The 25,033-nt window shown below is 32.6% G+C and overlaps 1 protein-coding gene across 2 annotated transcripts in view; it reads right to left on the bottom strand.

Annotated features, from left to right (window-relative positions):
* LOC139501222 (uncharacterized) overlaps positions 1 to 25,033 on the bottom strand; it is a 76,633-nt gene that overhangs the window by 26,672 nt on the left and 24,928 nt on the right. Inside the window, exons 1-6 of one of the 2 annotated variants that reach the window (XM_071290221.1) lie at positions 14,105 to 14,238; positions 11,535 to 12,131; positions 10,029 to 10,595; positions 9,152 to 9,250; positions 6,552 to 6,839; positions 5,427 to 5,621 (exon numbers count right to left, since the gene is read on the bottom strand). In XM_071290221.1, the coding sequence (XP_071146322.1) occupies positions 5,427 to 5,621; positions 6,552 to 6,839; positions 9,152 to 9,250; positions 10,029 to 10,595; positions 11,535 to 12,072 (1,687 nt within the window). In that variant the 5' untranslated portion in view covers positions 12,073 to 12,131; positions 14,105 to 14,238. Of the gene's footprint in view, positions 1 to 5,426; positions 5,622 to 6,551; positions 6,840 to 9,151; positions 9,251 to 10,028; positions 10,596 to 11,534; positions 12,132 to 14,104; positions 14,239 to 25,033 lie in introns of those variants that run through there. The other variant, XM_071290222.1, reaches the window with a different exon arrangement.

Genomic DNA, 25,033 nt, shown 5'->3' with positions numbered 1-25,033 from the left:
CCACAATATGATTTTTTCTTCGCCAATTATTTTGTTACAGTCTTATAAACCCAAAAATCAGGTTAAGAAAAAAAGTTTAATTCTAGAAATTTTTGGCTCCTCAGAGGTGTACATCCTTAAATACTAGTAATTCAATAATGACCGCCAAATCCAAAATGGCCACCAAAAGGCAATAGACTAAGTCCTATATATTGATTTATCCTTTAATGGTAAACGCACGAAAATTTGCACAGTGCTATTAATGACACTAAGATACATTTTTAGATAAGAAACCATCTAAAAAGAAATCCATAATGGACGCCAAATTCAAAATGGCCACCAGAAAAATATTATTGTCTTTCATCACCTTAGAGTTACAGCATAAAATATTGCACAGTCCTTGTTATGATGCTAACACATAAATTTGGATATGAAGACATCTGAAAAACTTCTCTTATGGCCGCCACATTCAAAATGGTCGCCAATAATCAAGAGGCTAGGTCAAATGTATTGGTGTAATTGGTCTCTTTATAGCCTGAAACTTTGCAGTGTTAGTTATAAGGTTTTTAGAAACATTTGAGCATGGAGCCCTTTATACAAAAAAACAAAAAACAAAAACGAAATGGCCGCAAAATCAGCTACCAATATGCAAAGGCTAATTTCAATATATTTGTACAAGTGACCACTTAATAATAGCATGAAACTTTGCATAGTGTTAGTTATAATGCTTATTAACATCTCGAATATGAAGTTATTTATTAAGGTAGCACAATACAAAGATTTTGTCACTCTCAATCAGACAGCTTTAAACTGATGTAATTCATTTCATCCTTCTTTATATTTTGTAAATGAGGTACCAAAAGAACGAAGAAAGATTAATCTTTCAAATTGTGATAATTTCATTATGACATAATTATTATATAATTGATTATTATGTAATTAGTTGCTATATTGTGATGTCCACACTTGAATGAATTTAGCTTCTTTGTTCTTCATAGCATCCCAAAATATTTTATATATTCTTGTACAACACAGCTTGACCTCCAAAACTGTGTCTCAGATTTCCAAAAACATCAATAGAACAAATGTTATACCCAATTGAATTTAGTGGTCTCTTATGAATTGATGTTGCAAACTTCATTGAAGATTTATGAGAGAATGAAATACAATAGGAAAAATCTGAGAAACAGTTTTGGAGGTCAAACTGTATTGTGCAAGAATCTATAAAATATTTTGGGATGCTATGAATAACAAAGAAGCTAATTAAATTCATTCATGTATAGACATCACAATATGGCAACTAATTACATAACAATTAATGATGAATAATTATGTCATAATGAAATTATCATAATTTGAAAGATTAATCCTTCTTCTTTCTTTTGGTACCTCATTTATAAAATTTAAAGAAAGATTGATGGAATTACATCAGTTTAAAGATGTCTGATTGGGGATGAAAAATCTTTGTATTGTGCTACCTTAAATCCATAAGAAGCGTCTGTACCAAATCCATTGCTGTCTTTGGTCAGCATGATTTAGTCTGAAAGCATCTTTCGAGATTTCAATTTATCAGTCGAAATTAATAATAGGTCAGCTTCTAATGCTTAGTTGTACAAAGAAACACTCCAACCGTCACACGAAAGACCATGAATCCCCAGTGTGTGCTTGTTCGGGAATCATGATCCACTGTAAGACTAAAAAACGTGATCTAGTACACACATTCTTAAACAAGTACCTGTTTCACGACAGTGTTGGAAATTTCTACTTAAAAAAATAAATGATGCTTGTCGTCGTGTTATTTCCAGAGGAAGGTATTGTGTACATAACATTTCTACTGCAGAATGTTTTCGTTACATCTGCTGAAGACAACATTGACCACAATGCAAGTAGAATATCATCAACAGATTCATTTCATCATGTTCATGGTAACTATATATATGTATGCCAACATACGTCATAGGATGTTCAAGGAGGCTTTTTTTGCAAACACTTGACCAATCTAAAGCTATTTTAAAATGTTTTTTTTCCAAAGAGTTGAGCGAATCTTCCGCCAACTGAAATGAGATACAGCGTACGAGATATCTCATAGGTACTTTAAAAAAAGGTGCAATATAACAATACAAAAATTAAGACCAAAACTGTCGATAAAATTTGCCCAAAAACTGGTCCTCATGTGCAAAAAGCGTCAATTTTGCCATTTTTCGTTCTTTTTCTCGAACTGGAAGTCCGCAGGATGCTAATAGATGCCTACAACTGTAGTTTACATGAAGAGTGGACCCTAGTAAACACATTCATCACAACAGTGGTTAGGTCGGAGTGAAACTCATCTGAGTTCATCAGTGTAAAGAAGGTCATTTGCACCAAAATTAAAAAAGAAAATCCGATTTTTTTTCGGATTTTGAACTTTAACTGGACTTGCAACCGGAAGTGATTATTTCCTTAGCGTATTTTGGTTATAAACACGATCAGTTGTTGCATGCCTTCGGGTAAACAGTATTTGTCAAGGTGTCAGTCTTCACAACGTCGTGTTTCAGAACTTTAAGGTAAGCCGGCCCCTTAAAAAAAACAATCTTGTCCGATTTCAATATTTTAAGTTCGTATTTGAGCTCAAAATTAATATCAAAAGTGAGAAAAATGATAGTCAGTAGTGTCAGATTGAGTAAACATGCATACACTTCGAATAAAATGTCATTACGATGATCTCTAAATGTATGGAGCACCATTTGTGCCAAATAACGGTGGTCTGGGTACGGCCGTAATATTACGGCCCCCGTATGGCAAGGGTTAAGTATCAACAAAATATTTCAATTGTTTCTAGCGTTTTGAGCAGACCAGCGTATATCAAGGCCTTGATAAGCTCTGTAGGCCTTGAATAAGACGAAAAACATCAAAATTGGAGAGCAAACTGAAAAAAAATGGTTTATAACCTGAAGGATATTAACCCTTGGTATGCTGGATGTTTTTTTAAAGAAATTGTCTCAATTTCGAGTATTTGCCAAAATATGTAAATTATATGCAAATAAGCTGTACCCTGATATTGATGCATACTGATTGTATTAAATCTAAGATAAGGGATCACGGGCTGGGGTGGGTATTAGGGAAGTTACCCCAAAGTTTGTCCTCTTGTGAAAAAAGTGTCAGTTTTGACGTTTTTTCGTCCTTTTTGTCGACCTAGATGCATCCAATTTTAGTTTACATGTAGAGTGGACGCCAGTGAAGGATTTATCACATAAGTTGTTTGGTCGGAGTGAAACTGATCTGGGTTCATCAGTCTAAAGATAGTCAGCGGGTTACCAGTATTTGTCAAGGTTTCAATCCTTAGAACTCCGTGTTTCAGACCTCGACGGTAAGCTCATCCCTTCAAAAACCCAATTTTGTCCGATTTCAATTTTTGAAGTTCGTATTTGAGCTCAAAATGAATATCAAAAGTGAGAAACACGACAATCAATAGTGTCAGATTGAGGAAACATACATACACTTCGAATTGAATGGCATTACGATGACCTCAAATGTATGATACGCCATTGGTGCCAATTAACTATAGCCTGGGTACGGCCGTAATATAACGGCCCCACATGGCAAGGGGTTAATATACGACGAATGAATATTTTCATTGAACTTGTCAAACTTGCGTCTTCCGAACAATTAAATGAAAGGTTTATAAGGATATTAATTATTGATACGGGATAAATTGATAGTAATGTGCATTTAAGGGTTGCCATTACTAATGAATACTGTTAAAGACGGAAACCGTACTAGTTGGTATCGTTATATTGTCTGTAGTAACCATGTTTGTCGTATAATTAAAAAGAAGACTGTATGTTTGTCTCCCGCGTAACGCGTTATGAAAGACATGGAAATACAGGGCGGCTGTCCGTGTGACCGTCCGGTCTTTTAGGCACTCTCACATGTACAAGTCTTGCCAGTTTTAATACAACTGATACTTTACACGGACAGCAATATTTCGGACATATTCAGTGATTTTGAACGATCAGTTTAAAACAAAAAGTGCAATGCGTCTTTGAAATATCAAAATCACTGAAAATGGTTTCATGCGCGCTCTCAAGGATACAATTCTTGCCAATTTTTATTTATCCAACTTATAATATATGTTTATATTAGCCATATCTCGGACATTTTTTATAATGGTGGACGATCGACTTAACAAACAGAAAATCTGCCTTTTACATATAAAATGTGTGCATCGGAGGGATAATGGAACTCTGTTCCTTATCTATGCTGTATTAACAACGATTCTCTAATAATAATAGAAAAGTGTATGTTCATCCTATCATCTATATTGATGTTGTTTAAAGAACTTCATCAATGAAAGGAAATACATATATTGTATCTTGAACAAATTCTCAAATCTGTTGACAGGAAAGTGTAAATGGCTTAATATACTAACCGTAAACATTAGTCTTTATTCCCATAATTATAACCACAACATGTGTTAATCGTTGGTGTATCTCTTTAATATATACCCAAATATAAGACATAACAAGAAACAAAACAACGACTCAAAAAACTTGTAAAAAGCAAGGATAACTTTCAAAAACGAGCAGAACATTTTACCAATATCAATAATGAAAAACCAGGATACCATCAACAAAGCAGTGACTTATGGAACGTATTAAGCATCTTTTAAACAAATGTGGGAATACGCAAAGTCGCTGTTTCATATTGACTTTTTTATTGTATCTCATTAGTGTGGGCGTTTATTTCTAGGATTTATCACGAAACAAGGCACAAATAACTATTAGAAACGAATAAAAAGAAACATACGAACAACTTTCATATTTGTTGATCAATTATGATAGCTACATATTCTAATTCGTTTTAATAACACCAATTTTTAGTGCATGATTGATTGTTGGTTGCTGATTATTTTAAGCATGCTGAAGGACAGAACAAATTAACAATAAAAATAAAAGGTAGGTCTAGTAAAATTGGCCGTTTTTGCTAGAGGATGGAGCAATTTAGACTGACATTGATAAATGAGGATAAAATCGATAAGAACATTAATTATCCTAAATTTCATCAGGGCACTTATAACCCCTCTAAGAGTTGTTGCGACAGTTCTAATCTGAACAAGAACATTGCATTCTCTCTGCACCACGGCAACATCGAGTTTAACCATTCAGACCAGACACGGCTGCATATTTGTTCATCCCAAACCACCGAACGAACGCCCAACTTTGATAAGGGATGTACTGCCGGTATCTAAGATTACCTCTCGTGACTATATTTCTTCCCCTAGTCATATTTTGGGGAGACTTTGTATATATGATGTCTTGGGATAGGTCATTTTATTCAAAATCTAAATTGTATAGTAAAATGTTCTAAAATAATAACAATATAGAAGAAAATTACTGGTCCGATTGTAAAAATATTAACAGTACATTGTGTACTTACAAATAATAAAAATATACTGATAGACTAGTTACCAAGATTAATAGGCAGGAGTGTTGCAGTAATATTCTGATTTGTTCCGCTTCCGGTTGAATGCTTTAGGATGGCGTCAGATATTTTTATCAATTGCGCTTTCATTTTATCATCAGTTTCAAGCAACTGGGCTTCTATGTCAAATTCTATACAAACCTGTCCCCCTACGGATTTTGGTTTATTCCATTGTGTTCTCTCTGTAAAGATAAAGAAAAAATGAATTTGACTTATGCAGTCAATTGTATTTGAAACGTTTACATCTTCTGACATCACACTCGGACTTCTCTTGAACAGAATTTTGCCTGTCCAAAGTCAGGAGCCTCTGGACTTGTTAGTCTTGTATTATTTCAACTTTTAGTTTACTGTGTACAATTTGGAGTTTAGTATGGTGTTCATTATCACTGAACCAGTACATATTTGTTTAGGGGCCAGCTGAAGGACGCCCCCGGGTGCGAGAATTTCTCGTTGCATTGAAGACTTGTTGGTGACCTTCTGCTGTTGTCTGCTCTATGGTAGGGTTGTTGTCTCTTTGGCACATTCTCCATTTCCATTCTCAATTTTATGTGACGTCAGCTATTCATTGTTTAGTTTGTTTTTATTCTAAAACTGAGTTCACTAGCACCAAGTTCTACCCTGATATATTTTAGATACCTGCAGAGTGTTTAAATTTATCGATGGTGTCCTTTTTCCCGATTGTGATATTTTAACCGAATGTGGATTCGCATGGCAGGTGATACATGCAAAGAGGCAGACGCTTGACATATCGGCACAAACGGTTCCGTTCCATTAGAATGCCCTCAGTTTTTGTTTGTTACCTATATTTTTCTCTTCTTAATTGAATGCGATTTGAACATGGGTTAAATACTGTTGCTTAAATGTATGTATATAAATATGACTTTTCAAGATTATTAACTAATGTTTTGATTACAAAGCTTGAAAACATTAGTTGATTTTTAAATTTTTTTTTTATATATTATACTTCAGCATTTAATTCCGGTAGATGTATCTAGCAAACATACCCAATGTTTAAAATGCATATATGTTCTCGTCCTAATGATTTCTATTATACACAATTTCCATTTCTTTTAAATCGAGGCTCAGACATTAATTCAATATAACTAACAAACCTTCTATAGGTAACACAACTATATCGATGGTCTCAGAAGTGACGGTTGTAATGCGTGCCAAAATCCTTTCCAGAAATACAGCCAGGGTAGTTAGTAATTTTTCATCTGTTTCTAACATTTCCACCAGTATAAATACATTCAGAACTAAGCTCCCTTTAGTGGCAACAATGAATTCAATACCGCTTAAGCCCTCGTTAATTTCTTCTGTTAGTGAATTGAGTACTACAATATTTCTCTCGACTTCCTCTTCGTTCTGAAAGATGATCTGTACACGAACTTGTTGTCTTCCTACACAAATACAAAATAAATCTCATGATGCTGTATAAAGTGTGACATAACTGTGTTTGCAGTTTAATGACTCTGCATATTTGCAAACATTGGAAACAAACAGAATGAACTAGAAATAAAAGCACTTTCATTGAATATAAGGCAGTACACTATTTTTGAATTGTTTAGTTTCACCATTTCCCTATTTCTTTTTAGGTTGGATGAAACATGATATAACTCTCTATATATAAAAAGTAAAATCATAAAAATACTGAACTCAATTTGAAATTTAAAACGGAAAGTCCTTAATCATATGGCAAAATCAAAAGCTCAAACACATCAAACGAATGACTTACATATTCCTGACTTAGTACAGGTTATTTGTTATGTATATCAAATTATTAAATCCTAACTGTTCAATCTAAAGAAATTGCAATGTTTTAATTCATCTTCTTGCACAAAAAGGATAATTACAATGCGTATTCCTCGAAACATAAGTACATTTAACTAGGAAACATGAGTCATCATTACTTTCCTTGGTTCCTTTATATTGTATGAATATTGATTTTTGTTGGGTTAAAATATCATGTTTTTTTTTTATCAAAAAGTAAGTTGTTGGAAATTCATTTTCGTCGTTTTTAAATTGAGAAAATTCTATGTAAGTGTCACTTTATAATTGACAATACTCAATAAAACTAATCTTAACTTTCACCGATTAGAAAAATCAATAGTGCATGTAATAGTGACAGTGAGCAGTAATTAAGTTTTTTGAACGTACATTTTTTATGCATTATGATTAACTGTAGCACGAAGTCTCTCTTAAAGTGGATTTAAAGTCCTAAAATACGTGAACTATCCTCTCCAGGATAACCTTCATCGGGTCGTGCAACTTTCGAGGATGATGTGATAGCAATCACAATTGAAAGTTTAATTGATTCACAATAAGCTTCACCTTCTAGAACGGGGTAAAGGAAACAGCAGAATATGAATCACATACCGAATATACGAAATATGTAAGAAGATTTAGATACACTTTGAACAGAGAATTGTATCTCAAATTAAAGAATTGCCTACTAAAGTTGATATCGGGAGATATTGCTACATTGTAACTTGATGACAGAGTAAGAATGTTTGTAAAAATTACGTGCTGCTGGTTGCGTTGTAAGTACTGTAACGAAATGGGGGTCCCTTGAAATGGAACTTGTTTTCTCTAAAATTGTGTGATGATGTTGTTTAAACCTTACCGTTAATTGACTGTTCTTATTATATATTTCTTGTATAACCATGTTTGTTAACTTTTTATTATTTTTGTCTATGTTTTTACAATCAAAACACCTGTAAATTGTTTTCTTCAAATGACCGACAACACAATGACGTCATAACCTATTTTTGTTATGACGTCGGCTTTGGATTTGGTAATTTAGGTAAATGGTAAGCCAAAATGGTAAATGGCAAACCTTTTCAGTAAATGGTTAACCTAAGTATAAATACGGCGGAGAAAACGGATAAGACTTCAGTACGACTTTACCCTGGGCAAGTAACACACGCTAATTCCAAGCGATTTAAATATATACATGTACCGAAACCATTTACCAGACTAAGTAGTAACCAGACTACTTCCGTATAATATAAAATAATTCCTTAACAAGTTGCATTTAGAGAATAACTTCTCGAGAGAAACGTTATCTTTTGACATTGAATTTGATTTACCATTTGCCGATAACCAAACTTAAATTTCGGGGTATTTATACTCCCGCTGTGTCTATTTTATTTACGATATTCTAATAAAGTAAGGTATTTATTTGTTAGAATAGAATACTATTAAGTTATATACTATTTGTATGAATTGTAGATATTTAACGCAAGTTAATACCAGTTGATTTTTTTTAACAAGTCTGTTTGATGGGTCGCCAGTTATAACTTTAGTTCATATATATACTTATATATTGTTATAAAACACATAATTATAGCAACACACTAAGGGTTACACATTTATAGGGTAACACCAAAGCCTTGCCGCTCGGTTTTCGTTATAGTACGATTAAGGTTCCCGCACGTGGCACAGTTGGAGCTGAAAATCGAGCTCTGCTTGTTGAAAACGGAGGACATTTAGATAATAGTCGAGATTATGCAAAATTACTAAATTGAATCCCCAACGAAAATTTCTGCTTTTACAGTATGTGACTGCTTTATTTGTATAAACTATGTGTTTTAAAATCTGCATCACTACTTGTATAAACAAATTTGTTTTATAGGGTATTCATTACACTAGTTTTATGTTTACTGTAAAATGTCTAATAAATTGCCTAAATATTCATTATATATAAAATTACCTTCTATTTTTTCTTCTTTTAGCAAAGAACGAAGATTCGTCAACCATGTATCAAAGTCGTCTCCCCAATAAAACTTAATTGGCCTCTTTTCTAACCTCACTATAGAAGGAATGATATAACACAGTTATAAAATATCGAAATAACTATGACGAAGATAATAACGATGTAAATGGACAATGAAAAAACACAAAATATGTTATATACTCTAAATGCTTACCCTTCTGGAGCACCTGATTTCACTCCCAGTTTATAGTGGAGTTCATGTTGTTACTTAATTATTATTTATAACTGTTGATGTAAATGTCCTTTGGTTTTGTGAGTCTTTGTTTACTCCTTGGTTTTGATTGTTATTGTCTATAATTAAAGCCTGTATGTTACATTCTCTATTATTAAAACATGTAAGTTATATGCTCTTTAATAAATAGTTATCAAAGGTACCAGGATTATAATTTTGTACGCCAGACGCGCGTTTCGTCTACATAAGACTCATCAGTGACGCTCATATCCAAATATTTATAAAGCCAAACAAGTACAAAGTTGAAGAGCATTGAGGATCCAAAATTCCAAAAAGTGGTGCCAAATACGGCTAAGGTAATCTTTGCCTGGGATAAGAAAATCCTTAAGTTTTTCGTAAAATTCAAAGTTTTGTAAACAAGAAATTTATAAAAATGACCACATTATTGATATTCATGTCAACACCGAAATGTTGACTACTGGGCTGGTGATACCCTCGGGGACGAAACGTCCACCAGCAGTGGCATCGACCCAGTGGTGTCGTATATGCTCTATAATTAAACCGATATAGTATATGCTCTATAATTAAAGCATGTACGTTATATTCTGAATTGTATCACAGTTATCTTAGGTACAGACTTACATTTAATATTTTCAATCTCCATCATTGCATTTTCATATTTTGCCTGCATTGCTGTATCCATCACACATGTTTTATAACCAACAATCTCCTGTTCATAATTTGTCGTTTGGGAGAAATTCTGATCCATTCGATGACCAATGCTTCGAAACTCGTTGAAATATTCACTAAACTCATTTTTGTCAATTTTTGTGTCGCTTCGATGAGCAAGATTATTTCTGAAGCATCGAATACGTTCAACATCGTCTCCTAAATTTATATCGACTTTGTCTGGAAAGCTTCCCCAGCCTTTTGTAGGTGATGGTATTAATGACAACTTTCTCAAAAGTTGGTAAATTAATGTAACATCTAACGAATCGTATGTATTTGAATATTGTAGCTCTTTAATGATTGTTTGCTGTTCAGGATAGAAGGTTCTTAGAACAGGGACACACTTTTTATACAGAGGTTTGGCGACGGGCATGATTTTTCGAATAACATCTCGTAGAATTTTGGGAAAAGTTTCGATGATAGGGATTGACAGTCTGGAATACCTTTCTCTCTTATCACTCTCAGTATCCGGTAGAGATTCTGGCATTACAAAATTAAACATACAAGAAATTGTCAATTTTATCTGATTTTCAAAAAAATCAAACATACCAGTAAAACATACACTTGATAATTAAGTTTGTGTGACATTCTTTTTTGTACTGTTTTTTTGTTTGTTAAATATATCAAAGAATTCATGGGACAAATTGTACCACAGCACTAGTTACACCACGTACTTTGTATATAATTATATAGATATGATACCAATTGTTGTTGCGCACCTTATGGGATATATATATCTCCCAATTGATACTATATTCCCGTGCTTACATTACCTATCATGATTTTGTTGATAGAGGGTTGCTGCTCACAAGGAAGCTATTAAACCAAAAGTTTCAAATGGTGAAGTTGAAATCATCTCTTCAAAATTTTAAGTTGGTTGACCGTTATGGAATAACCGTTTCACAAATGATATCGGATATGTTCCTTACGTCGTAACTACAACCCTCTTCCCTTTCATGAATTTGACCTACCGAATTAGAATATTTACCGGATATTTTATCACATAAGCAACACGACGGATGCCAAATGTGGAGCAGGATCTGCTTACCCTTCCGGAGCACATGAGATCAACCCTAGTTTTTGATGGGGTTCGTGTTGTTTATTCTTTAGCTTTCTATGTTGTGTCATGTGTACTATTGTTTGTCTGTTTGTCTTTTTCATTTTTAGCCATGGCGTTGTCAGTTTATTTTTGATTTATGAGTTTGACCGTCCCTTTGGTATCTTTCGTCTCTCATATGTCATTTGAATAACCTGCGTGGGATTTCTTAGAGACGAATTATACTTAAAAAACAAGTCTATAATGTGAAGAAGAAAACAAATTAATGATACAATCTATTACCTTAAAATGGTCGCCGTTATAGTTTAAATACACTGAATTAGTTACAGTCGTATTTTAACCTTAATAATATTAAAGCTTACCCTCAATTGTTTTTACGCTTGTAAGATCTTGTAGGGTGGCATTGGAATCTGTTTCAGATCTACATAAGCTGGTATACAAACTTGTCAAATCGTCTTGTTTTAAATACGAATCAATTCTTGTGACCATCATTTTGATTTCTTCTAACAAATTCTCAGAATAATTCTCAGTAACAGTGTTAGTGTTGATCTTAATTATTGAATTTGTAGCATTAATAATCCTTTGTATATCATCGGCGATTTCTACGTCTGTGTAATGGGGGACATTTCCCCATTTGCATTTAGGTTCATGTAACATATTGAATTCAAATCTAAGTATTTTGTAGCTAATTTCAACTGTGAAATCATCTATGTTTGGAAGCTTTTCCATTAAAACAACTTCACTGTTTGTAAAAACCAAGCGGAAATCGTTCTTCAAAAATCGTGTTTGTAATCCCTTTGGAGTTATGTAATCTTTTAAAATCATTTGCATAACTTTGGGAAACAGTCTCAGGACCATGCATCCTAACTTTGCATGTCGTTCTTTAAATATGTCGGACATTATGCAATATTATTTTTGTTTGGCCACCACTTTCTTACATACAAATCTTCGAAAGATTTCTGCAAAGAAAATACAATAGGTGAACGCAAGACTTAGATCATCAATTAGCAGATATGATAACAATGTTGATTCCTTTTTTGGAATAACAATCAGCAAACAATATTGATTAAAAAAATATGCGTTTTTCAGCTCCCCCTTGTCATTGTGTGTCGATACACTCATTTCCAAAGAAGGTTTAAAAAAATGATAATTCTCTCTCTCTCTCTCTCTCTCTCTCTTGTGATAACTTTCCGGACGCACTCAGTCTTTTCGAGATTTCTCTCTCGATCGATCGATCGATCTATTTTTTTTGATCACGTTTTTGTTTGTTCAGAGTAAACCGGCGATTCAGAGTTTTGCAGTGGATAAATATGTTTTTGGATAACTCTGAACCGCCAGTTACCATGGCTACAGTATCTATAAAAATAGGGTGCACACATTAATCAACCATCCTGCCTCTGATTAGGTTCAGTTTTGGACCGAAACCTATCAGACTATGAATAATACCCAGGCGCAGTTAATTGTGGCATATCTACCATGTTTTATGCTCTTCAGGTTCGTACTTTATTCTTGCTATTTTTATTCTAGCGTCACTGTAGACGAAATACACGTCTGATGCAAATACCAAATTCCAATGCTGGTATGGCATATCTACTATATTATTTTGCTTTTACAATCCCCCTCTTGGTAGGCATAATAAATATGGTTTCTACTCACGAAAGCTATATTTGTAGCTGATGTGCTTTGAGACCTCTTATGTCAGTACACCTTTCATATATTGCCTATATGAAGTTGAAGAGCGTTGAGGAATACAAAAAGTTTTTTCTAAAAAATGAATGGGTGTATATTCATTTCTACAGCTTCATTGAGATGTACTAAACCAAAATATTAAAGATTATCGGACTTTTAATGTCTACCGTACAAGGGTACTGGCTTTATTTTGTCATTATCTTTTCTGGGAGCTCTATGCACTGACGTTTTGTATAATTACAAGAAAATAAGTATTATATTTTTATAAATTTTAATGACGGAAAGCGGAGACATACATTAAATAAAAACTTTGAATTTTAAATGTGAAGGCTTTTCTACATCAGGAATATATCATCTTAGCTGTATTTGGCAAAACTTGTAGGAATGTTTGGTCCTCAAAGCTCTTCAACGTCGTACTTTATTTGGCCTTGATTCGAGCGTCACTGGTGCATCTTGTGTAGACAAAACGCCCGGCTGGCGTAAATCTAAAATCTTAATCCTGATATCTATAATGAGTTTATTCATAATGAATTTTAAAGATTTTAAAGGATTAATATCTTCTTCATAACTTTAGCAACAAATTAAAGGTACAAGAACATTTTTGAAGAAAGGATACAAGCATGATAAAAAATAAACATTGACATGATAGGTACAAGTGCATCATAAGAAACCAACTGTGCATCTACTCATTATGACTTTGACAAAAAACAGTTTTTCCTTACGATTTATTAAAAACAAACATACCGTCTGATGTACTCTTCTCTTTCATATCAATCTAATATTGTAACAAAATATTCAAATAAATTGTTCGTTTAATTGTCGTTTTGAAGTAAAAGACGAAACGGTTATTCAAGTCATCCGTAAATATACTTAAATATACTTAAGCAACCCCATAAAGTAAAAAGACATATACAAATTCTAAATTGTCGTTTAAAATCAACATTTCATTTCTATAAAAAACATGCTTTAAAAAATTACATTTTGCTGGTTTTACCGTGTCTATTGGTCTCATAACACAATACCGAATAGTGTATCATTTTTACATTGCTAAAGAATTTCAATAGAAAACTACTGACCCGTTTACATTAATTTGGTTTAAATGTATTCATATATAATATTTCATCGGTATGACACATGATGTATAGAAATTATCTAGGGTATTTTTTAAAGATCTCCATAACAATTAAGAGACCTACATGTATTTACATCAAAATGAGAAAATAGAAATAACTCAAATTCTCACCTCGGGTCATACATTGATTGAACATTTAGGCAAAATAACAGTTCTGGCTTCATGCATATGGTCATTCTTTTCAAAAATGTCATCTTAGTGATTTTATTTATTTTTCATTTTCTGAAGACTTGCCCTTGGTGTACCTTAGTAAACAAAAAGAAATTATGGGAGTGGAAAGGTGCTTCCTTATATTCGTTATTTTTAAAGTTTTATAGTATATATTTACTTCATAAATTCAAACCAAATTTTAGGGTTTTAGAAAGAAACGTCCACTCTTAAAATAGTAACTTTTTTTAACGACAATTTAGAATTTGGATATGTCTTTTTACTTTGTGGGGTTGCTTAAGTATATTTAAGTATATTTACGGATGACTTGAATAACCGTTTCGTCTTTTAGTTCAAAACGACAATTAAACGAACAATTTATTTGAATATTTTGTTACAATATTAGATTCATATGAAAGAGAAGAGTATATCAGACGGTATGTTTGTTTTTAATAAATCGTAAGGAAAAACTGTTTTTGTCAAAGTCATTTGTTATTAACGCATGCCTAGTTTATTTTAAAGAGAATATTTCTCCGAAGAAAAGAGCTATTTTGTTTCTGTTTCTTCGTTTTAAATTACAGATCATCAGCATCGATATACGAATTGAGATACGGTACAGTAACCACATTTTAACAAAACATTGACATTTTAAAATGTTTTATTCAAATGTTTCCTCGTGTTATTGTTAAGATACGACGGAGTTTCATTTGCAAAACCTGTTTTGTACAATTACGAGACATAATAAAACACATTTATGGTTTGTGAGATATGCACATAGAAATAATTTTAATATTTAAAATGTCGGTTGAACCAACACATTTAGCAGAAACCCAATATGAACGAATTCAAGTTTCGGCCTAATGCAAATGCTTAGGTTCCACTAAACATTTAGTCATATAATTTCATCTGACCAATTTATAATCTGAAACCTGTACATTGCATACACTTTTTATATAAAAGAGGTTATCAAAAGGATAAAAACCGAAGCGCTGTTTTTAATTATTTGAAACAACTTATAAAGGAAAACGTAAAACACGTAGATATTAATTCCAGATTGTTTAAGCCTTTGAGTAAGTTGATGTCAATCATAATCATAAAATAGAGGCAATATACAATACCAAGTTCAAAGATAACATGTATTACATAAAAGTATCGGACAATGCCTACTTCACTAACATGATTGTGGTCTACTTATGCTTCAATTCAAAAATGTAGATTTTGAGAATAATAAGAAATCAAGTTTTTAAAGGTGTTAGCTGCTCTTTGTGTATAGATAAAGGAAGATGTGGTGTGAGTGCCAATGAGACAACTCTCCATCCAAATAACAATTTAAAAAAGTAAACCATGTACGGCCTTCAACCGTTTTTCTTTGACGCAACCATCAATCAACAGTCAAAACATTATTTCGAAAGAAACAAAACAATGTTTATCTAAATATATATAACAATATCATATTTTTGTTTGTTTTATAAACGGAATGATGGATAATGATGTATTGTTTAAAAATAGTCTTGAGCTGTTGGGCTAGGTGTCTTATAATTTTCAATATAGACGTTGTATATGCATAAAAAACGTCGGAAATGTATGGATGGATAGATAAACTTGAGGTTTGTGATTTTGATATAAAAAAAAACAAAAAAAACACGACTTTACATCACATTCTCTTACATACATGACAGACTAGTTGTAAATTAAAAAAAAAAACAAGAAAAAAATATGTTTCCTTGTAAAAATTAATAAGGTAGTGTTACTTACATATTTTGAAAAAAGGTTTAAAAGACAATCATTAAACATTCGTATACTGTATATAGATATAGGAAGATGTGGTATGAGTGCGCAAGAGACAACTCTCAATCCAAGTTACAATTTATAAAAGTAAACCATTAAAGGTCAAGGTACGAACTTCGACACGTAGCCTTGTCTCACACCGAACAGCACGCTTTAAAGGGCCCAAAAAGTTACAAGTGTAAAACCATTCAAACATAAAATTGAGAATGAGAATGAAAATGTGTCAAAGAGACAATAACCCGACCATAGAGCAGACAAAAGCCGAGCCCCGACATTAGGTCTTCAATACAGCGAGAAACGCCCGTTCCCAGAGGCGTCCTTCATCCGACTCCTAAACGAATATGTGTACTAGTTCAGTGATAATAGACGTCATACTAAACTCCGAATTATACACACATTATCATCGATTATTAAGGCAAACTTATTAATATTTTCATCAAGATTTTCAAAAGCAATCCATTTATCAATGTATATTTTTGATGATGTGTTAAACGTAATAATCGTTTAGTAGTTGCGCTACCAAGGTAGCTAGACAGACAGACAGATGGCGGACTCGTATATACCACAACAAATACTTTGCTGGCGAGGGATATAAAAATGTATGTAAACAATTGCTAACCTTAACCTGTCTATGTTAATCATTTTAAAAAACGATAGTAAGACTTGATTATTCTCAGATTTGAAATGTTCAAATATATATTTGGATTGAAATATTAGTAATCAATTGTGCAACTTTGATTATCCCTTACCAAAACTCATAAAAGGTTCTTAAAGTAACTTGACATTACTTTCAACAAGAATTATCATGCAATTACATTAATTTAGTCATTTATCATAATAGTTATGAAATGCACCAGGATTATAATTTTGTATGCCAGACGCGCGTTTCAAAGTGGATTTTAGTTTTATCTTAAATAATGGTGAGTACTTACATTTTACTTTACATCTAAAAGTTGTTTTGTGATCTTGATACTTTGGAAGCTTTGTAAAAATAAGATGAATAATACTGACATTGAACGTGTTAGATCAGCACCGTTTCTCTACAAGCCTTTTATTGAAATGCAGCCAACGTCCGTATCTGTTAACTTAAGTGATCATCATTTAAATGGTCCAACACATTTTGTATGACAATAGACAGAAATATTGTAACGTAAACCGATATGCAGTATAAATCAGTGTTTCGGTATGGGTTTTACTTGCGTGATGTTTAAAGGTAAATATATTTTCAGTATTTAAATAACGAAATATAGTTTATTTTGTTTTTACAGAGGTTTACATGATTTTGGTCAGAATTAACGTATTATGAAATACACATCATTCAAAAACTAACTTAAAGTCGGTTTATAAATAAAATAACAATATATAACATAGATACAAACTTAATGTATCTATGTTATAGGTGTAATACCACCAAATCATGGTACGTCACATCCGGTTGTATACGAAATTAATTCTAACAAAATATTCCCTTGAATTTTACAGTTGTAGAAAATTAACCCTGCATTTCAATACACATAACATGTATGTTGGGTGTCTGAAAGCATCATTCCTTTTTTATTTGATGGTCTTATAAAATATTTTGGAAAGTTAACGTTACATAGTTACCAAAGCAGGTAACCAGTAAATAACAGTGTAAAATTAGGTTGTTTCCTTCCGGTGATGGTTACTTTCTTATATGCAATGAATTGTAGTGTGAAATTTTCACTGTAGCACTGGAAAGGATTAAACTTTTTCCATGCAAAGTATTTCTTTGGTTGAAATAAAGGTAAATACTGTACATTTTTTTTTTAAATGCTAATTTAACAAGGACTAATAAGGGAAGGTCAATGGTGGTTTTACACCTATTTAGGGAAACTACATGTGAACTCGAGACCCTATTGTATTTTTATTTAAAAAAAATATTACTAAACAAGTTCATACATTGTACAATTCTGACATGGACTATTCGGAATGGATTGAGATACAGAAAGCACGTCTGAGGTAAAATTGCCTTGAAATGGGGGTTTACGGGTGTTTTCTAAGTCAAATGGGTGGACAGACGAAGCTGTATTCAGTTTTCTGTGTCAAATTTTAATCACCCTTACAGTTCTGTTTATACAACATGTGAACTTTCATTTCAGTGTTAACCATGTTCTGAAGAACATTCTTTTGAAAAATCTTATATGTGAATTGGTCTGCAGATGACACTTTAGGATTTTCTTATCCCAGGCATAGATTACCTTAGCCGTATTTGGCACAACTTTTTGGAATTTTTGGTAGATCATTTATGTAAACATTAAAAAAGTTTGGACTCATATCCCGTTGTTTCACTCCTCTATCAATAGAGACATATTCAGATATATTTTCCTTTGATTTCTCTTAAGCTTCAGCATTCCAATATATTTTTGTTTATCAGATTAGACCTTACCTCCATTCTTAATCAAATGCCCTTTGTAGGTCTACAAAACATCCATAAATCTTTTGTTTAATGATTTATATATTATTAAGCAGTCTTTACAATAAAGGCACCATCTGAAATATTACTGTTTTTCTAAAAGCCTCGTTGGTGGTGAAATATATTATTTTCAAATAAAGTAAGTTACCTACAATTTATAACCATATTAAATAATTTACTCAGACAGCTCATTAGAAAAATTCCTATGCAGTTTGAAGGATTAAGATGATTCCCACTTTGACTATTGATGAAAAAAGTAAAATCACAAAAATACTGAACTCAGAGGAAAATCAATTCGGAAAGTCCATAATCACATGGCAAAATCAAATAACAAAACGCATCAAAAACGAATGGACAAGAATTATTCCAATTTTCAGGATATAGAGAGGTGGATAATATGAGGTTGAAATCAGAAAAAAAAGTTTAGCTACTGCTGTTAACATTACATAACTACTATGTTTTATAAAGTCATATCAAATTTTATCTGATCCACAACTTTTTCCACGTTTTAATCTTTGAATTTGTGTTTTTTATTCCAGATAAAGTTATTTGTGTATCACTTTCTTTTGTAGTTAGCAACTTCTCTGTTTTACATAATTCTTCAAAAATACTTTTCTCAAAATAACTATGAATCCTTTCAGGATTACCCTTATTTAAAAAATGATCTGCAAACCGATTTAAATCTAGCATACTATTATCATTCTTGTCCTTTTTTTTGTTGTTCTTAATAGTTTTCACAAATAATTGCTTTCATTTGCTGTCATGTTTAGTTTATTCAAACATTGTGTTTAAATTCTCTTTTTTTTTAAGTTAAGAAACTTTTTTATTTATTTTGTAAGTTTTAAGTATTTCAGTCTTATAGATTGGTCAAAGGGAGTTAACTTTAATGTTCAGCCAGAAGCGGAAGAAGGGTCAAATGGTGTAGGCCCTGCGGTAAGCAGGTGCCCTTATGTATCCTGGGGAATTTTCATCGATTAGTTCGCACAAGAATATAGTTTAATATTTGATCAATCTTAATACCAAATTTTAATGTGACTTAATACCAAAGAGCAAAATAGAAACAATGCTATATACTAATGGGTATATAATTATCCTGTAAAAAACTAAATTCTTCATTTAAAATGTAGAACTTCATAAACATTGTATTGTTTATGTGATGTATTTTGTAAGGTAAACTGATTTTATTGGAGATTAATTGGTTGTATTTTGTGGAGTTTTTCTGGTGACTTCGGAAATTCTAAAATGAACAAGAAATAAGCTTGATTATGACTACAAACGATCTTCGCTCAATGGCATAATAAGGGCATACAATTTGAAACCACGCTAGCTTCGGTTAATGTGTGACAAATATTCGGACTTGAATTCTGGATTAAAAGCAGATATTTAGCCAAATATTTATCTTCTTACACATGAACTTCAAAAAGTAAATCGGGTCGATTGAAGTATAATACTGCGGCTTTCCTTTTTTTACCTTTAAAACACATCTATATAGTACGTGCAAATAATGCCAGGTCAAAAGCGATGATTTTTCCGAGTTATTTTCAACTATTGTCAGATGCATACTACTCCACATATAGAAAACTTTTAAAATGATAGATTATGAAGGTCATGAGTAACTGTATTTGCCAATTTTGTTCACAATTTTTTTTTAGAAGGGGTAAGTTATGAGATTTGTCTACCGAATCAGCAGTGAGGTATTTGTTTTAAGACATTTAAATTTCTAAAATTGTCCTCTCCGCTGCTCCTCTATAGTATTCCACGGAGCATTTAAATGTTTGTTTCATAAATAACATAAAATGAGTTTTCCCAATCAAGTATGTATCAGTTTAACATCAACAGTGACAATTTACTACTAAACCATCTTCCTGTCAATAACAAACCACAAGTCGTAAACAATTCTTGACTAGGTAAGTCTCTTCCACTTTTTAAATTTCAGTGTTTAAAAGGCAACATCACCGGTATGAGATATTCCATTTAACAGTAAGCTTGCTACATGCTTATCTTAAAGCAGAACGAATTTATGAGTTTCCTCTGGTGTCATTTGAACAGAGCTTTCTGTTATCTGGATCAATAATCTAACTAATGTAAAAAATTATTTCTAGCTTTCCAGCAAACTCCTTTAGATCGTGTATCAAAAACTTTGAGTGAGTGCATAAAACCTTGCTGCATGACAGTTACTACTGTACACTCTCCTTCATGCTTATTTCCAGTTGAAATAACACGAACGAGTACATTTTGTATCTGAGCCTCTACATGATTACAAAACAGTTAATGGTTTCAACAGACTATATGACTTCATACACGCTCAATAAATATATGCAGCACATGTGAACATGTAAACTCAGGTTCTGAACGTAGTTTAATTTTATTTAAATAACTTATCGTTGAGCGTACGACACTAGGCAATAGTGGAGTTTAATGCTAATTTATGTTTAAACTCGAAAATGAATACTTGATATAGAGTATTAAAGTGCTAGTATCTTAAATGTCAAAAGATACTGATACATCGAAATTTCGTAGTACTTACTTACTAAAAGAATTAAAAAACAAATAATAGTTCATACTCAGACATGTCAGATTCTGTGTTTGAGAAAACAATGAAGATTTTGGTATTGTACTTATAGATATAGCGGAACGTTTGGGTTGTTTATACTACGTCTTTCTGACAAGTTCGCTGGTAGTTAGTCTTGCTGGACGACCATTGTTTCTAGCCATAGCTACAACCATCTCTGTCCATTCTACGGGTTCATTCTTCTCTTGTGTCATTATTGTCTGGAAGATGTATATTCTGTTCAGTCGAGCCGATGAGTCTGAGTTTCTTTGTGGAAGCACGACATTCGACAGGTACACTGTCATAAATTTCTGTCGAAGGGCTGTAAAATCTCGTGTATTCTCCTGATTCGATCGTTAGCTCAGGAGTTTTAGGACTAAGTACACGAGTAATTGAGCTTGTATTGGTTGTTTTAGGACTAAGTTCACGAGAAATTGAGCTTGTATTTGTTGTTTTAGGACAAAATTTACGAGTAATTGAACTTGTATTTGTTGTTTTAGGACTAAGCTCACGAGTAAATGAGCTTGTATTTGTTGTTTTAGGACTAAGTTCACGAGAAATTGAGCTTGTATTTGTTGTTTTAGGACAAAATTTACGAGTAATTGAACTTGTATTTGTTGTTTTAGGAATAAGTTAACGAGTAATTGAGGTTGTATTGTTTCTGGTCTTATTATACGAGATGGTTTACTGGTGATAAGCGAGTTGGTGAAGAAGGGTGATGTGTAACAAGTCGGGGTTCTGATATTTATGTAGATATGTTGTTTAGAATATGGATTTTATTACTTGTTATTGGCGATGTAAAGTAAATAGTTATCAAAAGTACCAGGATTATAATTTAATAAATTGTCTTGTATCTTTTGTCATATTTCTAGATCATTCTCATTGAACATGTTTATTTATTGATTTGGATCTATGATTTGTTTGAAAGTCAATTCTATATTATAGCTTATTGAATAGTTTTATTTTTATAAATTCTTTAATAAATCATGTAGATACAGATTCAGCTCTATTTATTGACTTTTTATCTGGTCTTTCCATTTCTGAGAAAATTTCAGACAATTCAGGCAAGTTGGTCAATTCCAATAATTCGTCATTTACAAATTTAAGCTTATTGGATACCTGCAGTAGTGAAAAGGGTTTCTCTTTCACTGCTTTTAACCGAGATTCAACATCTAGATTGTCCAGTTAATTAATGATTGGAGATACTGATACATCGAAATTTCATGGCACATTTCTGGCACATTTCTAACATTTTATATTGACCTTACCGTAAGTTTTAGTCTTAATGGCAAGTATAACTTCTATGTCAATGGTGTATTTACCAGTTATTTGATTCATCCGAGACAATTTTATTACTGCAGATTCAATAAAAAAAATTAAGAAATTTGTGGGAAGTGATATCAGTGTGTTATCCTTTGGCTCTGTTTGCATCGTCTGTCTTAGACCCAGCTACGATGTCATGCTTCAAATAGGTTCCAACAACTTCACAATAACCATTCATGGCCCTGGCAGCCCCCTCTTTATTGGACAACCATCAAACTTGTTTACATCTCCAAAATGAAGTAAAATATTATCAATAATTTCCTTGTTACCTGTTATTTCTCTCCTTCGTGTAGGAGAGTAGGGGAAGATCTTGAAAATCCCTTTAGTGTAGATTTAAATGAAGACATGCGGAAGGGTTTTATTGGCATCAAGGACTGGAAGTTCTTATTTGTGAGCTATACAGTGGATGCAAATGGCTTGTGGAACCTCATCCATCCTTTTCTTTAATACCCCTGTTTCCAAAATTTACTGACCTATCGGTTATGATAGGGGTCGATGTTGTGCTTCTTCAATGTGGCCATTATAACCTCAGTTTGTGGAACCCTTCTGACCTCTATACCATGTGTTTCTGAATATATGTAACAGTAGCATATGATAACTGTTCAGAACTAGGTATTGCAGAATGCAGTTTTTCTGAATAATTTCTTCATGTTCTTTATGATCCTGAAAATTTGTATTGTCTGACATTCTTAGGTTTTCTTGAGATTTTGTTATTCAGATGCATCTTCAGGAGAAAAAACATATATTGGTAAACTTTCCTTCATGACTTTTGTTTTCGCGATAAGCGTGCTGTAGGGATTTATACAAATGAAATTATTTTTAGACCGAAGATATTATTCAAATATAATTATTACTATTATTAATTATTAGTGCAAGAAACATGAGAGACATTCATTCAAACAATCGGATTATCATGATTATATGTAGTTATAAAAGGTAGGAGATGAATCGACTAATTGGTAATTGTGCTACTAATTTTAATGCACCAAAAGTAATATAAATTAATATGTGTTGTTTGTAATATCTTTCATTTTTGCTGGTGGGCTTTGTACGTGCTACCTTTTGTGTTTCTTAGGTACGTGTGCATAAACATGCGGCAGGTACAAATAGTTTTGTTCCACCGCCTACAATATGCAGTTGAAGGCAACACTTCTTTTACTGCATACTTTATTATAATATAAACGAAAGTCGGGTTACATAATTTGTTGACTTTGATAATAAATTTGGGTTTAATGCCTGAAAGAGTTTAAAGATCCGCATTTGACGTTACGCTCTTGCGATTGCTTTTCATCTTTTTAATGTTTTTAAATTACACGGGAAGAAGACATTTTCCGGATGCGGGAATAATCAAAAAATATTTTTATATTTAGAAACACAAATGCATGCGGGCGGGTCCGTCGAAAAAGGAATAAATTGGTATGGACTAATAATTTTCAATTCTATCTCAGATTTTATGTGACTATATTGAAATAATTTTGAACTCGCTGTTACTGAAGAAAGTCTATTCAAGCTTTTTTTGTAGAAAAATCTTGAGGGTTGTAATGGGGGTACCTTCATGACAAATAACAGTAATAATTCCTGGAAAATGACGTTACAGGTAATGCTGTGGTGCATGACGATAAAAAAACAATGACTGGTTTTGACGAATCGCATTAAATATTTTCCAAAAATGACGGTGACAATAATTGATTGAGTCATCTCACGAATAACTCTTAGGATATTTTTACGAACCACGGTAAAAATTTTACCAATTTTACCATAACGGTAGCCGAAAATGACCGTTTGCACCTGACGGTAAAGAACATTAATACTCCCTTCGTGTGATATCTTATTAAATTTCACCCTTAAGGATTATTTAATTTTATTGTATCAATATTTTCAAAATCTTCGGCATTTAATTCAGTCACAAGAGTGAAATGTCTCGCCTTCTTTACTAATCATTGATATTATGTTGATAGTCTTAAATATAAAGCTTTATTACAACTGTCACATAAACTTAACATAAACCAAGAAAAAACTAAATATTGACCTTTGATCCATGAAATGAGGTCAAGGTCAGATGAACCACGTCAGGCAGGCATGTACAGCTAACAATTCTTCTATACAACACATATAGTTGACCTATTGCTTATAGTTTAAGAAAAACAGACCAAAACACAAACACATAATACTGAGCAATGAACAATGAAAACGAGGTCAAGGTCAAATAAAACCTCCATGACTGACACACAGATCATAAAATATTTCCATACACCAAATATAGTTGACCGATTGCATATAGTATTAGAAAAAAAGACTGAAACTCAAAACTTAACTTTGAACACTGAACCATGAAATTGAGGTCAAGGTCAGATGACACCTGCCAGCTAGACATGTACACCTTACAATCATTCCATACACCAAATATAGTAGACCTATTGCACATGGTTGCTGGTAGTTCTTATGTAGACGTAGCGCGCGTAAGGTGTATTAGATTGTAGGTCTAGTATATTGTTGCATACAGTACAAGAAAAACAGACCAACACACAAACACTTAACTATAACCACTGAACCATGAAAATGATGTACACCTTACACTGATTCCATACACCGAATATACAAGACCTATTGCTTATAGTATCTAAGATATGGACTTGACCTCAAAAACTTAACCTTGTTCACTGATCCATGAAATGAGGTCGAGGTCAAGTGAAAACTGTCTGACAGGCAGGAGGACCTTGCAAGGTACGCACATATAGTTATACTATTACTTATAATAAGAAAGAAATTAACATTTCAAAAAATCTAAAAAAAAGTA

This window comes from Mytilus edulis, chromosome 13 (genome assembly GCF_963676685.1).
Source record: "Mytilus edulis chromosome 13, xbMytEdul2.2, whole genome shotgun sequence".
In the NCBI taxonomy this organism is placed as follows: domain Eukaryota; kingdom Metazoa; phylum Mollusca; class Bivalvia; order Mytilida; family Mytilidae; genus Mytilus; species Mytilus edulis.
Note: the sequence above shows the minus strand (reverse complement) of the source record. Positions and strands in the feature narration are given on the sequence as shown.